This window comes from Myotis brandtii, unplaced genomic scaffold (assembly GCF_000412655.1).
Source record: "Myotis brandtii unplaced genomic scaffold, ASM41265v1 scaffold105, whole genome shotgun sequence".
Lineage (NCBI taxonomy): Eukaryota > Metazoa > Chordata > Mammalia > Chiroptera > Vespertilionidae > Myotis > Myotis brandtii.
In genome coordinates this window covers 2,486,364-2,501,851 of record NW_005353538.1, presented here as the reverse complement: position 1 = coordinate 2,501,851, position 15,488 = coordinate 2,486,364, and the positions used below count along the sequence as shown (strand labels likewise).

The window sequence follows — 15,488 nt, the reverse complement described above, 5'->3', positions numbered from 1 at the left end:
CCAATCGGCCCTGCTCTGAGCCTGACCAGGGGCTGCACCTAGGGATTGGGCCTGCCCTCTGCCACCCGGAAGTGGGCCTAAGCCAGCAGGTCATTATCTCCCAAGTGGTCCCAGACTGCGAGAGGGCACAGGCCGGGCTGAGGGACCCCCTCTCCTCCCCGAGTGCACAAATTTTTGTGCACCGGGCCTCTAGTTTAATTATAATTAAATTAATTAAATTATTTTTTAATCCCACCAATAGCACTTATGATTGTTCATTTGAAAATATTATAAAAAATTATCTATCCAAAAAATTGTCAGTCTGAAGGCAAGGAATTATATCTGATTGTTTCAATTTGTATTTCCCAAGTTGTTCATAGAGTTGAGTTGGCCGTCAGTTGGCCAAGGTTTGTCTTTTGTGATTTGCTTGTTTATATCCTTTGCCTTTTTTGTCTATTGTGTAGTTTATCTCTTTATTTTTGTTAAGCAGGAGGAGGTCTTTGATTCTCTGGGGCATTAATTTTATACTACTGTTTCTCCTAGCTTCTTTTTTATTGTTATTACTTTATTATTATTTTTTTTCTTTTTGTATTTTATTTATTTATTTATTTTCTCTTAGCTTCTTGTCTGTTAATTGTCTTTATGCTTTCTTGTGCACTGAAGAACAAGGCAGAAATGTCCATTGTCATCACTTCTGTGCAGTTGTACTCGAGGTCCTACAGTTGTAAGTTACAGAATATTTTTAAATAGCAAAATTTATTGCTTTAACCATTTTTGGATATACAGGTCGGTGTCATTAAGTAATTCACAGTATTGTGCGACCATCACCACCACCCATCTCCAGGACTTTTATCTTCCTAAACTGAAACTCTCCAGCTCCTGGTTACCTCTGGTCTACTTTCTGTCTCTATGACCTTGTCTATTCTAGGTACGTCACATAAGTAGGTTCATGCAACGCGTGTCCTTTTGTGACTGGCTTATTTTACTTAGCGTAGATCCTGCAGGGCTCATCCATGTGGGAGCATTCTTCAGAATTTAGTTCCTTTTAAAGACTGAATAATATCCTCTGTGTGTGTGTACAGCATCTTGTTTACCCATTTGTTTGTCAGTGGATATTTGGGTTGTTTCCACCTGCAGCTGTTATGAGTAATGCTGCTGTGAACATCGGCATTAAAACCCAAGTAAGTTCCCAGGGCCTATATACAAATGTCTGTTTGAATCCTGCATTCCATTCTTTTGGGTATATACCCAGAGGTTGAATTGTTGGGTCATATAGTAATTCTATTTTCAATTAAAAAAATTTTTTTTAATTGATTTCAGAGAGGAAGGGAGAGGAAGAGAGAGAGAAACATCAACAATGAGAGAATCATTGACTAGCTGCCTCTTACACACTCCACACCGGGGATCGAGCCCACAACCCGGGCACGTGCCCTGACTGGGAATTGAACCATGACTTCATGGTTCATAGGTTGATGCTCAACCACTGAGCCACGCTGGCCGAGCTCTATTTTCAATTTTTGAGGACCTGCCATATTGTTCTCCACAGTGGCTGCACCATTTACCTTCTCACGAACAGAGCACAAGGGTTTCAGTTTCTCCGCATCCTTGTCAATACTTGTTATTTTCTGCTTTTTTGATACTAGTCATGCTAATGGGTGTGGAGGGGTATTTTATTGTTGTTTTAACTTTCGCTTCTCTAATGCTGAGTGATGTTGAGCATCTTTCCATGTGGCCATTTGTATAGCTTCTTTTTATACATAACCCTGATACTAAGTACCCCTGATGTTTCCCCTCTTTACTGCTGTGTATTTTCTATCTTATTTGAATAGAGATTGAGTTGTCAGGTTTCATAAGGAGCCAGATAGGGGTTCCACTGGGATCACATGGATTAGAGGATTATTGGCTTGTTTACAGACTTGAATCTGTTTATTCAGGAACATGGAGTCTCTCTCTCTCATTTTCCTCCTTTTCCGGGCTTTTCAGGAAAGCTTTAAAAGCCTTTGCACTGGGATGTACCCCCGGACATTACATCTTTTATATTGCTGTTGTGAATGCTGTTTTTCCTGTTACTTGTCTGACTGGGTGATTGATAACGGTGGGCAGGGTAAATGGCTGCAGCATTTTGGACTTGTCCATGGTGTAGTTCAAATTCTTGAAACCCACCTTCTGCATTATTTCCTCTGTTGCTGATCCCACTAGCTTGGACTGTCACCTCTTATGCGTTTGGAGGCTTTTATAAAACCAGAGCTTTCCCAATGTATCTCTCTTCCTCTGACCACTTATAAAAATGTTAAGCAAGGTCTATCCTAGATTTTACCGCCAGTATACCATAGTATTTGTACTTAACTATCTCAAACCGAGTTTATTCCTACACCAGTCTAGCATGAATTCCCAGGAGCCCCAATGATTTTACAGCTCCATGTAGGCATCCCATCCTGAGTTCCTATCTAAGTTAACTCCTTCCTTCTTAGCTAAATGCTACCCTCCAGCCTTGTGTTACCTTTTCCTGTTTTCCTCTCTCCTTCTGTCTGCTCTCTCCTTTCCCTTCCCCCCAATTCCTCCTCCTCTGCCTCATCATTTTTCTCCTACTTTTTTCCCTAAATAGCTTTGGACTTGAGTAGGGACTAACTGCTGGCCTCTGCTCATCCCCAGCCAGGACATCACAGGTGATATTTACTATTTTAACTTTGCCAATGGGCAGTCCACGTGGGACCATCCATGCGATGGGCACTATCGGAACTTGGTGATCCAGGAACGAGGGAAGCTGTCATCTTCTGGGGCCGTTAAGAAGAAAGACAAGAAGAAGAAAAAGGAAAAGAAAGACAAGAAGGACAAAGAGACCCCAAAAAGCGCCATGGTGAGCCAGTGGACGCCAGCTCAGAGGGGCCAGGGCTGCCACTGAGGTGATACGGGGAACCGCTAGGTGTGTGCAGCTGGGAGGTGAAGAATAACGATTGATAGTCATTTCTCGATGGTACATCCTCCGGAGTGTGCCAGTCTTCTGGCACTTTTTCTTTCACTGTTTTTAAACAATTCCTTTTTCCCCCTTGGGAAGCACATATTACAGAGGAGGATTGGCGGCAGAGTGCCCGGCTGAGGAGGGTGGTTTGCAGGAATACTGAGAGAAGTGATGCCATCTGCCCCTGGAGAGGGGCACAGGGAGCAGCTGGCAGAGGCCAGGGGGCCTGGGTGAGCCCGTGTGTGTCTCAGTGGTGGGATCCTGGACGTCAGATGAACCGCATTGAGCTGTCAGAGCACCAGTGCCTGCCAGGTCCCTGAGAAAAGCTGTAGGGCTTTCTCCACTTCCGGGGGCTGTGCTGCCAGGGTCCTAGGTTAGGGACGAGTAACTGAAATGTGACTGCAGTGGGATATCCGTGGTCTCCAGTGGCTGTTGTGCTCAGATTTGAAGGTGCTTTTTCCATTTTTGCTTTATTTGTCCCTTCAGTATGTCTGCCTTTAGAAGGTAGCATCATCGCCTCATTTTATAGGCAGAGAAGCTGAGTGGGAGCTGTTCTGAGGAGGCCGGGCTTTCCCAGCGGCTGTGGCCATGGCCGTGGCTGCGGCTGTGGCCGTGGCTGTGGCTGTGGCAGGGCAGGGAAGCTGCCTCCGTCCCTTCACTCAGGCGTGGGCAGGCGGCAGGCTGCGGGGAGCGTGGGTGGTGGGCAGGAACACTGGGCCTACCAACCTTGTCAAGTCCATTGACTTGCCCTTTTGTTTATAGTCTTCATTCCCACCAGCGCCTCCTCCCGGGAAGGCTTCCCACCTGCCGTCCTTCCCAAGGCCAGTCTGGCATTGGTGGTTGCTCACGAACTGACCCTGTATCATTCCTGTCACTGCGCACGGTTCTGAGACCTGCCGGGTGGAGTTGCCTGTGAGTGCCTGCAGGTTGATGGCTCTTCTAGGATGTCTTCCTGCCCCGGCACTCTCACTGCCAGGCCCTCTCTTGGCGGCACCAGCTCTGCCTTCGGTAGAAGACGAGGCTTCAGGGCGCGGCTCCCAGCAGGTTCCCTTCGCCTCTCCCTTCCTAGCTCATGCCGACAGGCCTGGAGGAGGTTGGTGGGTTTCCTAGAGTTAAGCAGCCGCAGGGCTGAGAGCGTGATGGTACCTTAGGCTGGTCTGGCTGGCGATTTTCAGGCTTTGTTAGTGGTGGAGGCTGTCTCGGGTCAGTTCCTCCGGAGTCCACGGCAGAGAGGACGTGGTGCCTGCGGTGGCACCCGGGCTGTGGGTCTTGGGGATGCCCCCTCCTCATCGCACGTCCCTGTAGCGCCTCAGGGTGCCACGTGGGACCGGCCTGCAGGGTTCGTAAGCCATGGACCTAGTCTAGCCTCCTCTCTATGAAAAGGAAACGGGGCCCGAAAACAAAGCCCAGGGAGCTCTGAGCTCCCTTCCCTCTTTGCGCTTCGTTTTACTTTACGTGGACGTGGGTCTCTGCTAAGGGCTTGCCACGGGCTGAGGTGGCAGGGGTGACCCCAGAGTGCTCTGTCTTAGTGTCCTCTGCATGTTTATATATCCATCTAGGACACACCGCCCGAGCAGGGACTTCTGCCTTCCTCCTCCTCTCTCCGCGGCCCGTCCTCTCTCCCACCTGGGCTTGCTGATCTGGATCTAGACCAGGACACGCAGGCTAGAAATGAGGGCTTCTTTCAGAGAGGGAAGAGTCCATGCATGCTGGGGGACACCCCCTGGGCCCTCCTGGGCACCCCGCCCAGCAAGCTGCAGCCACTCTCCAGAGGCCACGCTTCCCGAACCCACCAGCTCTTTGCCGACGTGGAGAAGATCTTAGGCAGGGCCCCAGCCCAGTGCAGGACAGAATTACGTGATCAGCAGGGTCTGGAGAAACCCCAGAAGCTGGCTGAGAAAATCTACCTGGGGTTTTCAGACCCTGAGATAGAAGAGCTGGAAATGAGGACCAAACTCAGCGCTCTGGGCTCCGAGGACAGCGGGCCCCTCCAGAACGGGCAGGAGGTGTTAGAAAGCAGGAGCCAGGCCTCCGTGCACTCTACCCTCTCTGAAACCAGCAAGGGCCCACAGCTGACAGGGGTGCAGCACAGCACTGGCCCTGCGGGGGACAAAGGCCAGAGCCCCGTTCCCTCCGCGTCCCCTGAGAGGCACCCCTCGCTCTCCCCTTGTTCTTCGGACCAGATGCTGCCCGGCAGGCAGTGCCAGCTGCTCTTGTTGGACAGTGGCCCTGCTGAAGGCCTGCGCTGGCAGGGTGTTTCTGGGGAAGGGGCGGGTGTGGGCTGGGGAAGGAGGAGGCGAGAGCCCCCAGGACTGTGGATGGGACAGGTCTCCAGGCTTGTCGACAAGGACAGCCCCGGGAGCTGCAAGGAAGCAGCGCCCACTGACCCTGAGGATCTCGGGACCTCAGCGGGAGATCCATGCCTGGGGCTCTTCCGAATACCACCTGACACTCCGGCATCAGAGCCAGCCCAGAGTGCCCCTTCAGGGAGTGCCAGTGAGAGGAGACAGCCCCTAGCGTGTCCAGAGCCCCCCGAAGAAGACAGGAGGCCCAGTGAGTGTGAGCCTGACTTAGAGAGCAGCGGCGGCAGTGGCCTGGCTTCTCCCCTTGGCTCTGAGGTCATGGGCGAAGTGAATAACTTCCCGTGGGACCTGCAGAGCTCTCAGGGGTCCGGGCGGGGTGGGGGTCAGTCAGGCCCTGGACCCAGAGGGCTGCCCTCCGGCCCCTTCCTGGTGCCCCAGTTGCCCCGCCTGCAGAGCTCTGCTGAGGAGCAGTCAGAGAGCGAAGACTATTCTGAGGACCAGAGGTTCTACCAGCACATCCTGCAGATGGCCAAGATCTCCCGGCGGCTGGAGGGCCTGGGGCTGCCCGAGAGCATGCAGGAAAGGCCGTGCAAAGACCTCGCCAGCGTGGTCTGCTGCATGGCAGCCGAGTCTTCCAGGCTGTCTAGTGTGGGGGAGCACGAGGCCATTGGAGCCCTGGAGAGAGACTCCAGGTTTCTGGCTTGGGGACCAGAGCAGCTGGAGCATCCTCAGGAGGGGGCCCTGGCCCTGGCCCCGGCTGGGCAGGAGGCCGCTCCGCAAGCCTGTTTCCCGCCAAGCAGCAGCCCTCTCAGGCAGGCGCTAGTCGAGCTGAGCACCAACGAAAGGCTCGCTGTAGAGCCAGGCCAGATGCAGCTTCTCCACCAGGTAGGCTTCTCCGCGTGGCCTCCGGGCCGCGGCGCCGCGGCGACGGGGCAGGTTGTGCGGCCAGCAGGTCTCTTACCTGCCGTGTGCCCTCCCTTGGTAACGATTGGTCCCTCCATGCTCAGGGTGGCCACCTGGGGGGTGACAGGGATTTCCCGTCTCTTCCACCCCATCACCGGCAGGAGAGGGTGGAAGGCACCTGGGCTTCCTGAGGCCTCCCATGCTGGGGAGGTGATGAGTTTTGAGGGTGAGCAGTAGCACTCCTGCCGGTTAGGTACCTCCCCAGGATCTGATTGGAGAGAGAGGTCCTCCTAATCAGACCCTGCCCAGCTCTGGATCCGTCCCTCCTCAGGATCACACAGAGCTTGAGGGTCATGTCACGGGCGGAGGCCCAGGCTCTGCCAGCCAGGAAGCTGCTTCTGCTCCTGGCTTCCCAGGGTTCCCAGCGACCATGTGAACCCGCGCCAAGCTGTGCAGGCCCTGTTTGCCTTCACTTCCTCCCCTACTGGGATGGACCAAAGTGGGAGAGGGCTTTCCCTGTCATTTTGACCCTTTATCCCTTTAACGAGTCACACCATATTCTTCACTTAGAAGAAGTCAAGTTGGATCAGAGACCATGGGGTCCATTTGAATCTCCCTGGCTGTTCTCTTGCCCGCTATGGCTTTCCCTGGTGTCCCTCGGGCTCCTAATGGCTGGCGTGCACTACTCTCCATCTGCCCTAGTGACCACTGTGCGCCATAGATACCCACTGGGCTGAGGTCAGCCTGTAGGTTCTAGTTAGCGCAATGGCAGCGAGTGCATCTGCTCTGAGGGACAGCACCACGTGCAGCCATCGCCAGAGTTAATGGCCATCTCTAGAAGATGACCGGCTAGGGCCAGGGATGTATAATTTCCCCGCTAACCACGGGTTTGGTAAAGGCCCGGAGAGCAAAGCCCTCAGCATGCCTGTCTCCCTCCCTCAAGCCCCCAGCACATTAGCACATTAGCCACGTTAGGAGGCTGTAATTTCCCATAAATGCAGTGTGGGAAGTATTGTGCTTGCTGCTACATGGGCGGGTTAGGAGGGGGGAGTTGGGGGGACGGGTTTGGTTCGCTCCCATTTCACCTCCGAGAAGCTTGCCTGGGCCCCTCTTCTGCCCCAACCAGGAGGCAAAGGAAAATGCTGGCTTAGGGAGAGCCCTGGCTTCCAGCCCATCTCTGCCCCCCTGCTGGCTCTGTGACTTTGGGCCTCACCAGTCTATTTTGGCTCCTGTGGGGAAGACGGTGGCCTTAGGCAGTGGCCAGAGGTCAGGGAGATGTGACATGGAGGGCGCTAGCTCGGTGCCTGGTGCTTGGGTAGTGCTGGCCAGTGTTACCAGCATCACCTCTTTTCCCGCCTGACGGACACCCCACTCTGGGCCAGGTGATTGGGAATCTGCAAAGCGCTGGGAGGGGCTCCCGTGTCACCTGTCAGGTGGACATCGATGCCCTTCCCCTGCAGGAGGGGGCGCTGTGCAGGCAGAGCCCGCCTGGGGTCGGCCGCTCGGCCCAGGCTGTGGGTGAGGAGTGGGCCGTCTGCGTGTTCTAACTCTCACCCTCTCCGGTTCCCTTTCTCTCTCCAGTCCCAGTGGGGTGGGAGAGAAATGGATTTTTGGTTGTTTTATACATTTTAAGTTTGTGAAGTGATTTTAGAGAGCTCTTTGTAAATTTGTTCCCAGATGCTACCCTTGCCTCTGCTTCTAAGGCCAGACTAGTGTGGTGTGAGTCCCTACAATAATACTGATTCCATAGCGTGGGGTCGCCCTGGACCACCTGCCTATGCTCTTCGCATTCATGACCTCATTTGAACTTCTCCACAGACTTGCAGTGATAGGACACACATCTCTGTCTTTCCGAGGGGTAAACTGAGGACCAGGAGTGTGGGGGTAGCCCAGGTCTCAGGCTCTGGGTGCTGGCCTGGCTCTCCCGCCCTTGCTGGCGTGGAGCTGTCGGAGAGCAGGGAGGAGCAGGCTTCTGGAAGGCCTCCATCAGCCGCTTTCCTCCTCAGTGCAGCGGGGCAAGGGAGCCCCTCTTCTGTTGCTCACGTTTATTGTTCGGAGTTAATATTTAAGGGCAGACATGCCCCTATTACACAGTCAGATAGCACCAAAGGCATCTGACAGAAGACAGCAGTTCTCGGGGTGCCCCTCGCCGAGCACCTGCTCGCTTCTGTGTTGACTTCATATGTGTAAGCAATGTGCTTGCACTGCCTTTTCCCCATTCGTCAGTTTACACTTGATCTGTAGAGACTTCTCATCCTGGTAGATGAGCTCCCGGCTCTGCTCCCCTCCCTGCCCTTCCTGTGGCTCCTGGAAGGACACAGCCCTGCAGCCTCCGCCAGTGGCAGGGGCATGCGGTCGGGGCACCAGCTGTGGTTTCTCAGGCTGGTAGGGCGGTGATTCTGGAGGCTGTGTTTCATGAGCAGCCCCTGGATGGAGGTGGTTTGAATTTGAGTGGCAGGATGTAGATGTTCCATTTTTGTATCTGTCTGCACCTCGCAGAGCCACCTGGCTTCTTAGGTTTATAACAAGATGTTTTCTGTTGACCAGGCCCTGGGCTCCTCACTAGCCCCAGTCCACGTTCCCCTTGGGGGCCTGGCTCCCTTACGAGGCCTCGTGGATGCTCCGCTCTCTGCTCTTCGTGCCTCTCACAGTGTGAGCTTGGGGAGCTCCGTGGAGTCTCATCAGCCTGGAGAACTCACGCTGGTAAGTGCTTTTCATATGTTAAGTGTATTGAGTGACTGTGGGCCTCCTTGTACCATGCTAGGAATTATGTGGCCACAGATGAGAAACAGAGGGCAGGGGCCGAGTCCTCAAAGCTCATAGTCCAGTTGGGAAGGCGCGTCACACCTGTGTGCTGCTGAAAGTGGGCTCTCCCTGGCACGGCCCCACGCCCTAGTGTCTGCAGTCCTGCAGCCAGGGCTGTGGCCGCCGGGAAGGAGGGGTCAGTGTGCACCGCAGGTACCAGGGTCAGCTTTGTGGATGTGGCCGGCTCCCATGGAAGAAATGTAAACCGAAAGAGCGGGGAGAGCATTCTGAAGGTCACCTGAAGGTCTTCCTCGTGAGCCCCTTGACTTTCTTTCTCTATTTTGGAGCCTTTGCAGGGTCTCAGGACTTCTGCTCATATGCAAGGTCTCTTGGGCTCCATCCATGAGGACAAGAATGCTCTCGGCCTCTTGGCTTTAGGGGAGGAGACCAGCGAGGAGGAGGCGGAGAGTGATAACCAGGTAATGACGCATTCTCCTCCTGGCCCGAGGACGGGCCCTTGGTTCTTTTTTTTTTTTTTTTTGGAAAAGTTTTTGTTGTGGTAAAATATATATAACATGAAAGTTACCATTTTAACTAATTTAAGTATACAATTAGGTGGCCTTAATTACTTTTTTAAAAATTGTTTTATTGCTTAAAGTATTATAAAGAGTATTATATATGTCTCCTTTTTTTTTCTCCCCTTGACCCTCCCCTAGCCTCCCATGCCCCCCAGTGTCTTGTGTCCATTGGTTATGCTCGTATGCATGCATTCAAGTCCTTCGGTTGATCTCTTACCCACCCCCAACCCTCCCTAGCCTTCCCGCTGTAGTTTGACAGTCTGTTCGATGTTGCTCTGCTTCTGTATCTATTTTTGTTCATCAGTGTATAATGGTCTTAATTATCCATAAATGAGTGAAAAATATGGAACGCTTCACGAATTTGTGTGTCATCCTTGCGCAGGGGCCATGCTAATCTTCTCTGTATCGTTCCAATTTTAGTATATGTGCTGCCGAAGCGAGCACGGCCTTAATTACTTTTACAGTGTTGTGCAGTTGTCACCACTGTCCATTTCCAGACCTTGTCCATAATCCCAAACAGACACTCTGTGCCCTGAGCGATAACTCCCCATCCTTGCCTCTCCCGGCCCCTGGCAGCCTCTCATCTCCTTCCTGTCCCTGACTTTGCCTATTCTGTACGTTTCCTGTAAGTGTAATCATACAGCGTTGTCCTTTAATGGATGGCTTCTTTTGTGTGGCATAGTGCTCCTACGGTTCCTCCACACTGAAGCATGTGTTAGAACTTCGTTCCTCTTTATGGCTGAATTATCCTCCTTGTAGGAATAGACTCCATTTTGTGTATCCATTCATCTGTTGACGAACACTTGGGTGATCATCACCTTTTGCTAACCTCTGCATGACTTTGAAAATAAGTACAAATGATGTTGCGGCCCACAGCTTCCCTCCTGGCCTGGTCTGTGTACTTCTTAGGTCTGAGTGAGAACATGTAACCCACAGAGAGCCCCGACCCTCACTTGAGCTGTCCAGTTTCCTCCAGCCAACCACTCATAATCGTTTTTGTTTCAGAGTGTCCGCAGCTCAAGTGAGCTTCTTAAGAACCTGCACCTGGACATTGGGGTCCTGGGGGGCAACTTCGAGTATGAGGTAAGGTCCTAAGGCCCCCGCGGCAGCTGTGGTTTAGCCTGGCGTGTCCCTCCTCGCGGCGCGCGCCTTTCTCCCGTGGAGTGTGTATTAGGAAAGAGAACCGTTTGTCCCCCTCCTGTCCAGATAGGATTTCTGGGGCTTGGGGAAGCACAAGAGGGGAAAGGAATTCATCTATTTATTCATTTACCAAATAACCACCATTTATTGCACGTTTCTACAAAATAAGGTACTTTGCTAGGTGTGTAGGTCATAAAATGCCTAAATTAGATGTGATTCCTGCCCTCCAAGAGCTTATAGTCTCATAAAAGAGAGACCTAAAGGGCCGGAGTGCAGAGTAGAATGCAGTGAGACCGCCAGGAAGTAACGGAGGCCTGGGAGGGAGCGTGGCAGTCTCATCCATTTGGATGGACCAGGAGAGCTACTGAGAAACTGACCTCTGAGGTGAGTCGAGAACAATAAGCAGGGCTAGACAAGCAGGGTGAGTGGTGGGAGAAGTCCAGGTGCAGGGCACTGCACAGCAGGGGCAGGGGTGTGGGGTGCGTTTGAGTAAGAGAGGATACAGGACGTATGTGGGAGAGGACTGAGACAGCGCTGTGGGTGGGCTGGGCTGGACTGCGGAGGACCGTGTGCCAGCTCCGAAGTTTGGATTGAATGGCAGGCGTTGGCAGCCATCAGAGGTTTCAAACAGGTGTGACTCACCCAGCTTCTGCACACTGGTGGGATGCTGGTCTGTATGTGCCATTGTGCACAGGTGTGACATCACCCAGCTTCCGCACACTGGTGGCATGCTGGCTGGTGTTACAGGCCACTGTGCACAGGTGTGACCTCACCCAGCTTCTGCACACTGGTGGCATGCTGGCTGGTGTTACAGGCCACTGTGCACAGGTGTGACCTCACCCAACTTCTGCACACTGGTGGATGCTGACTGGGTAGCAGGCCCCTATGAACAGGTGTGACCTCACCCAGCTTCCGCACACTGGTGGATGCTGGCTGGGTAACAGGCCACTGTGCGAGGCCCTGTGGAGATACAGGTGTTACTAAGGTCTGGGTCGGGCTGGCCTCAAGGAGTTTGCAGTGGAGAGAGAGAAAGGATTAGGTTCTTGGCGTTCAGTAAGTGATCAGTCAGTGGTGAGGAAATGAGGATGTAGGAAGCTCTGAGCAGGGCAGCATGTACATGAACTTGGCACAGGCTTGCAGGAGTCCTGAGGGAAGGAATTACTGGTCTAGAGGTCGGGAGAACTTGGTGGAAGAGAGGACAGTTGGCCTGGGTCTTCAGAAGTGGGTGAGTGTTGGAACGGGGAGGATGTGAGGATATGTTAGACAGGCAAACATCTTGAGCACAAGGCCTGGGAAATGCAGAATATGGTTGGGAATAGTTTCTGGAAATCCCGCCCCCAACAGTCCTATTGCTCTCATCTCTCTCCCTGGTCTGGCCTTCACTGCCACCAGGATGTTCCTTATAAAAACAAACAAACAAAACCCCAAACTTACCATATTGTTGTAATACCCCAAAATTCCAATGCACTTTTGTACTTGAAAAGGAACAAGATACTCTATGCATTTTGGTGTGCATTCATTTTTAACAATTAGCATTTCTCTCAATATATTCCCAAAGTATTCACACAACTAGTAAATCATGAGGTCAGCCACTCAGATTTCCCCAAACATTTAGTTACTGATTGCAAGCTTAGTTACGCTTCCCCAAGTCTAACATGCCAAATTCTTCTAAATTTTTTAAACGCTTTAAAATGAAACAGGTCATCGCATTTCGTTAGAATGACCACAAAACTGACAGCTAAACAACAGTGCTTGTGCCGCAGATTTAAATTTGTTTTCTTACGACCTCTTAATATTATGTCCTTCTCCCTTACCACGGCCCTGTTATTTCTGACTCTTACGTCTTGGTCCTCGGCCGCCCTCAGAGCCAGGGCTGATGCTTCGGGCCGGTGGAGGTTGCGGTGTTGGCTGACAGGCCCTGAGTCACGGGTGGGTCTTTACAGGTGATCCTGCTTGAGCCATAGCAGGCACTCTTACAGTTAGGCTTTCTCTAGAACAGTGGTCGCCAACCTTTCGGACCTCATGGACCACCAGTGGTCTGCGGACCACCAGTTGGCGACCGCTGCTCTAGAACGGTCCATGTTGTTAGCTCTGCATAATCAGATGCGTTTGGATTGTGACTTTGGCACTTTCTTCCAAATGTGACATTTTCTCTGAGTGTCTCGTTTTTTTCATCAACCTGATCTGTGTCTGTGTTGAAACTCTTCCTTCCAAATGGGGCCTGGTCTGCTTGCATTAAATCCCAAGCCTTCAGTCTGTTTGCTTCCCCAAATGACAACTTTGTTCCTCTTGTTGACCATCAAGACCTTGTAATGACGGTGGAATCAGCAGCTCAGGGTCTGAGCCCGGGAGGAGGATGTGAGTCGGAAGGGGGTGGCTTTGGGAGAAAGGATGGTCTCCACGAGACGGAGCAGATTGAGAGTGGAGAGTCCACCCTACGCTCGTCTGTGTGTCAGGGCCTGCCCCCTGCCTGGACCACAGGAAGGGCACGGGCAGGTTTTGCTGAACAACGGAAGGAATGGAGAGGTGAGGGAATGAGCGGGCTACGTGGGGCAGGGGGTCCTGGCAGGCTGTGCTGTGCTTTCTTCCTGTGGCTGTCCCATGGCCTGGGAGAGGGGACGCTTGGTCTCTGCTGTCAGCAGGTGGATTGAAGATCCCAAAGTGAGTCCATCGTCATGAACTTTGACTTTGAGCTAGTTAAGTTTCGCTTTATCATTTTTACTTTACAAGTGTTAAAAAAGGGGGGGGTGTTGGATTTTCTTTGACACGTCCTGGATTTCCAAGAGCTTTCCTTCTGATGATGATACGCTGTTTTGAGTGAGTGGACGCTTTTAATCGTATTCCGTCTAACCTCTTTAATATGAACAGGCAGCCGTGTGGTGGGGGCAGTGTCTGGAGTGGGAGGTGTTGAACACTTTCCACCCTTGTCTCCAGTGTCTCAGTAGATATGGTCATGTTTGCCATGGGGAGTGTTGGATTCCTGTGCTCTAACAGCAGGCAGGCAGGACCGAGGCGTTTCCTGGTGGGCAGGGCAGTGGTGGGGATGAGTGGGGAAAGGGCGCGTTGAAGAAGTTGACAAAGCTGCCTCTGCGTGGACCACGCCCTCTGAAAACAGCTGTTGTCCAAGTTTCTAGAATCTACCATAGCTCTCCGAGGTGCCACCTCTTCACGCTAGGGTGTCTCAGGCCGCCCTCCTTCAGGTCTGCCCTGGCTCGTTGTTGACTGTCACTTGCTCTGGATTCCAGGAGAGGGCAGTAGGGTGGCAAGAATGACTCTCTCCTTCCCCCTCCTCGCCTGCCTTCACCTTAAACCCATTTCCAGGCTGTGACAGCCTTAGAAGGGAGAGGCTCGAGAAACAGACACTGGAAATGGTGTGAGGGAGAGGGGGGCAGGAGGGTGGCGAGCTGGCCTCGTGTTGCTGGTGAGAAGCCGTCTGCTGATCCCAGGAGCGGAGGGAGCTGGGCTTTGGAATAATGGATGATGTCAGTGCGACTGGAAGGTGCTAACAGCACCAGGGAGAAGTGCAGAGAAGGGTGGGAACGAGATGCGGAAAATAGATTGCACTGATGATTGACGGGGGGGCTCTCCCCGGAACAGGATGTAGCCGTGGACACCGTGCTCAGCACCCCGTCCTCCAGGCCCTCTCTCCTGGGCTGTGTGCCTGGCAGGATCTGCCTTCATGCTCTGGGGCGCTCGTGGTTTTGGGGTGTGTGTTAAATGTGAAATGGTTCTTACAGGTACTCTCCCGCAGCCCCTCCCCATGTAGATGCAAGGTCTTTTTTGAAAAAGCCACAGAAATTTGCCTTGAGATACCCAAGTCCCTGGGGCTGGGCCCCGAGAGAGTCTGACCACAGATGAGCTGAGAGCAAAGCTGTGCCTGGGGGTGCAATCCCTGCCCTCCCCACCCCCGTGTGCCCCTTAGAACACCGACCCAGGAGACGCATGGGCCGGAGGGAGCCTGGGTAGGGCCTCAGGCCTTGGGCTGTGGTGTGAGGAGGAGCAGGCCCAGGGAAAGGAGAGGAGCGTGTTGTCTGACAGGCTTTGTACACACTCATCTCACCCATCCATCTGCGGGTGGTCTGTGAGGAATGTGTCTCCTGCCGCTGTCCTTCCCTGCACTGCGCCTCTGGCAGTCCCGTGCGGTCGCCATGGATGCAGAGTGTGCCAGCTCACTTACTTTAATGTTAGCCACGTTTTAATATGGTAATGTTTAGGCAGACAGAGGAGGATAAGCCCCACTGTGGGAAAATCTTCTTTTGAAAATGGAAGCTTCAGAAAGGCCTGGCTGGGCAGCAGCCTTGTGGTCCAGCCATGTTTCTCATGTGGACCTGGTGTCCTCCGGTGTTGGATAGGCTACTGGTTTCTCCATCATCTTGAGTATTAGTGGCTGACATCTATTCAGCTGCTTTTCATTTAATGAGCAGAATAAGAAATGTAGTCTAATCCCTCACAGCCATGTAAGGTAAGGAGCTGGTCTCCCTTTGTAGAGTGGGTGCTCCCATCGCAGGACACCCACCTCCCTCCTTACTTGTTTCTGCAGTTCCTGACCTCCCGGCCTCCGCCTTCCTCCCCTCACCTGGGCTGGGAGAGGGCGTGTTCTGGTTGAGGCTGTCTTAGCCACAGTTCAGCAGATGGCTGTGGAGTTTTCACAGTTTATTTTTAAAAATTCAGTCAAGCATTTTCTCTTGTGTGCCAGGCAGTGAGAATAACGGGGCTGATCTGGTGGCGGAAACAGACAAGGAAACCAGCAATTATAATGCAGTAGTTGTTATAGAGGAACTCTCCCACACCCCTCCCCATGCAGATGCAAGGTACCTGTATAGAGGATGGGGAAGGCTCATCTCAGGACACCTGCCCCAGGGATGGAGGATGTGATGCTGT

At 52.8% G+C, this 15,488-nt stretch overlaps 1 protein-coding gene across 1 annotated transcript in view; it reads left to right on the top strand.

Annotated features, from left to right (window-relative positions):
• CEP164 (centrosomal protein 164kDa) overlaps positions 1 to 15,488 on the top strand; it is a 76,511-nt gene that overhangs the window by 25,188 nt on the left and 35,835 nt on the right. The window contains exons 5-9 of the mRNA XM_014539275.1: positions 2,632 to 2,836; positions 4,498 to 6,126; positions 8,692 to 8,847; positions 9,237 to 9,368; positions 10,473 to 10,550. Of these exons, the coding sequence (XP_014394761.1) occupies positions 2,632 to 2,836; positions 4,498 to 6,126; positions 8,692 to 8,847; positions 9,237 to 9,368; positions 10,473 to 10,550 (2,200 nt within the window). The remainder of the gene's footprint in view (positions 1 to 2,631; positions 2,837 to 4,497; positions 6,127 to 8,691; positions 8,848 to 9,236; positions 9,369 to 10,472; positions 10,551 to 15,488) is intronic.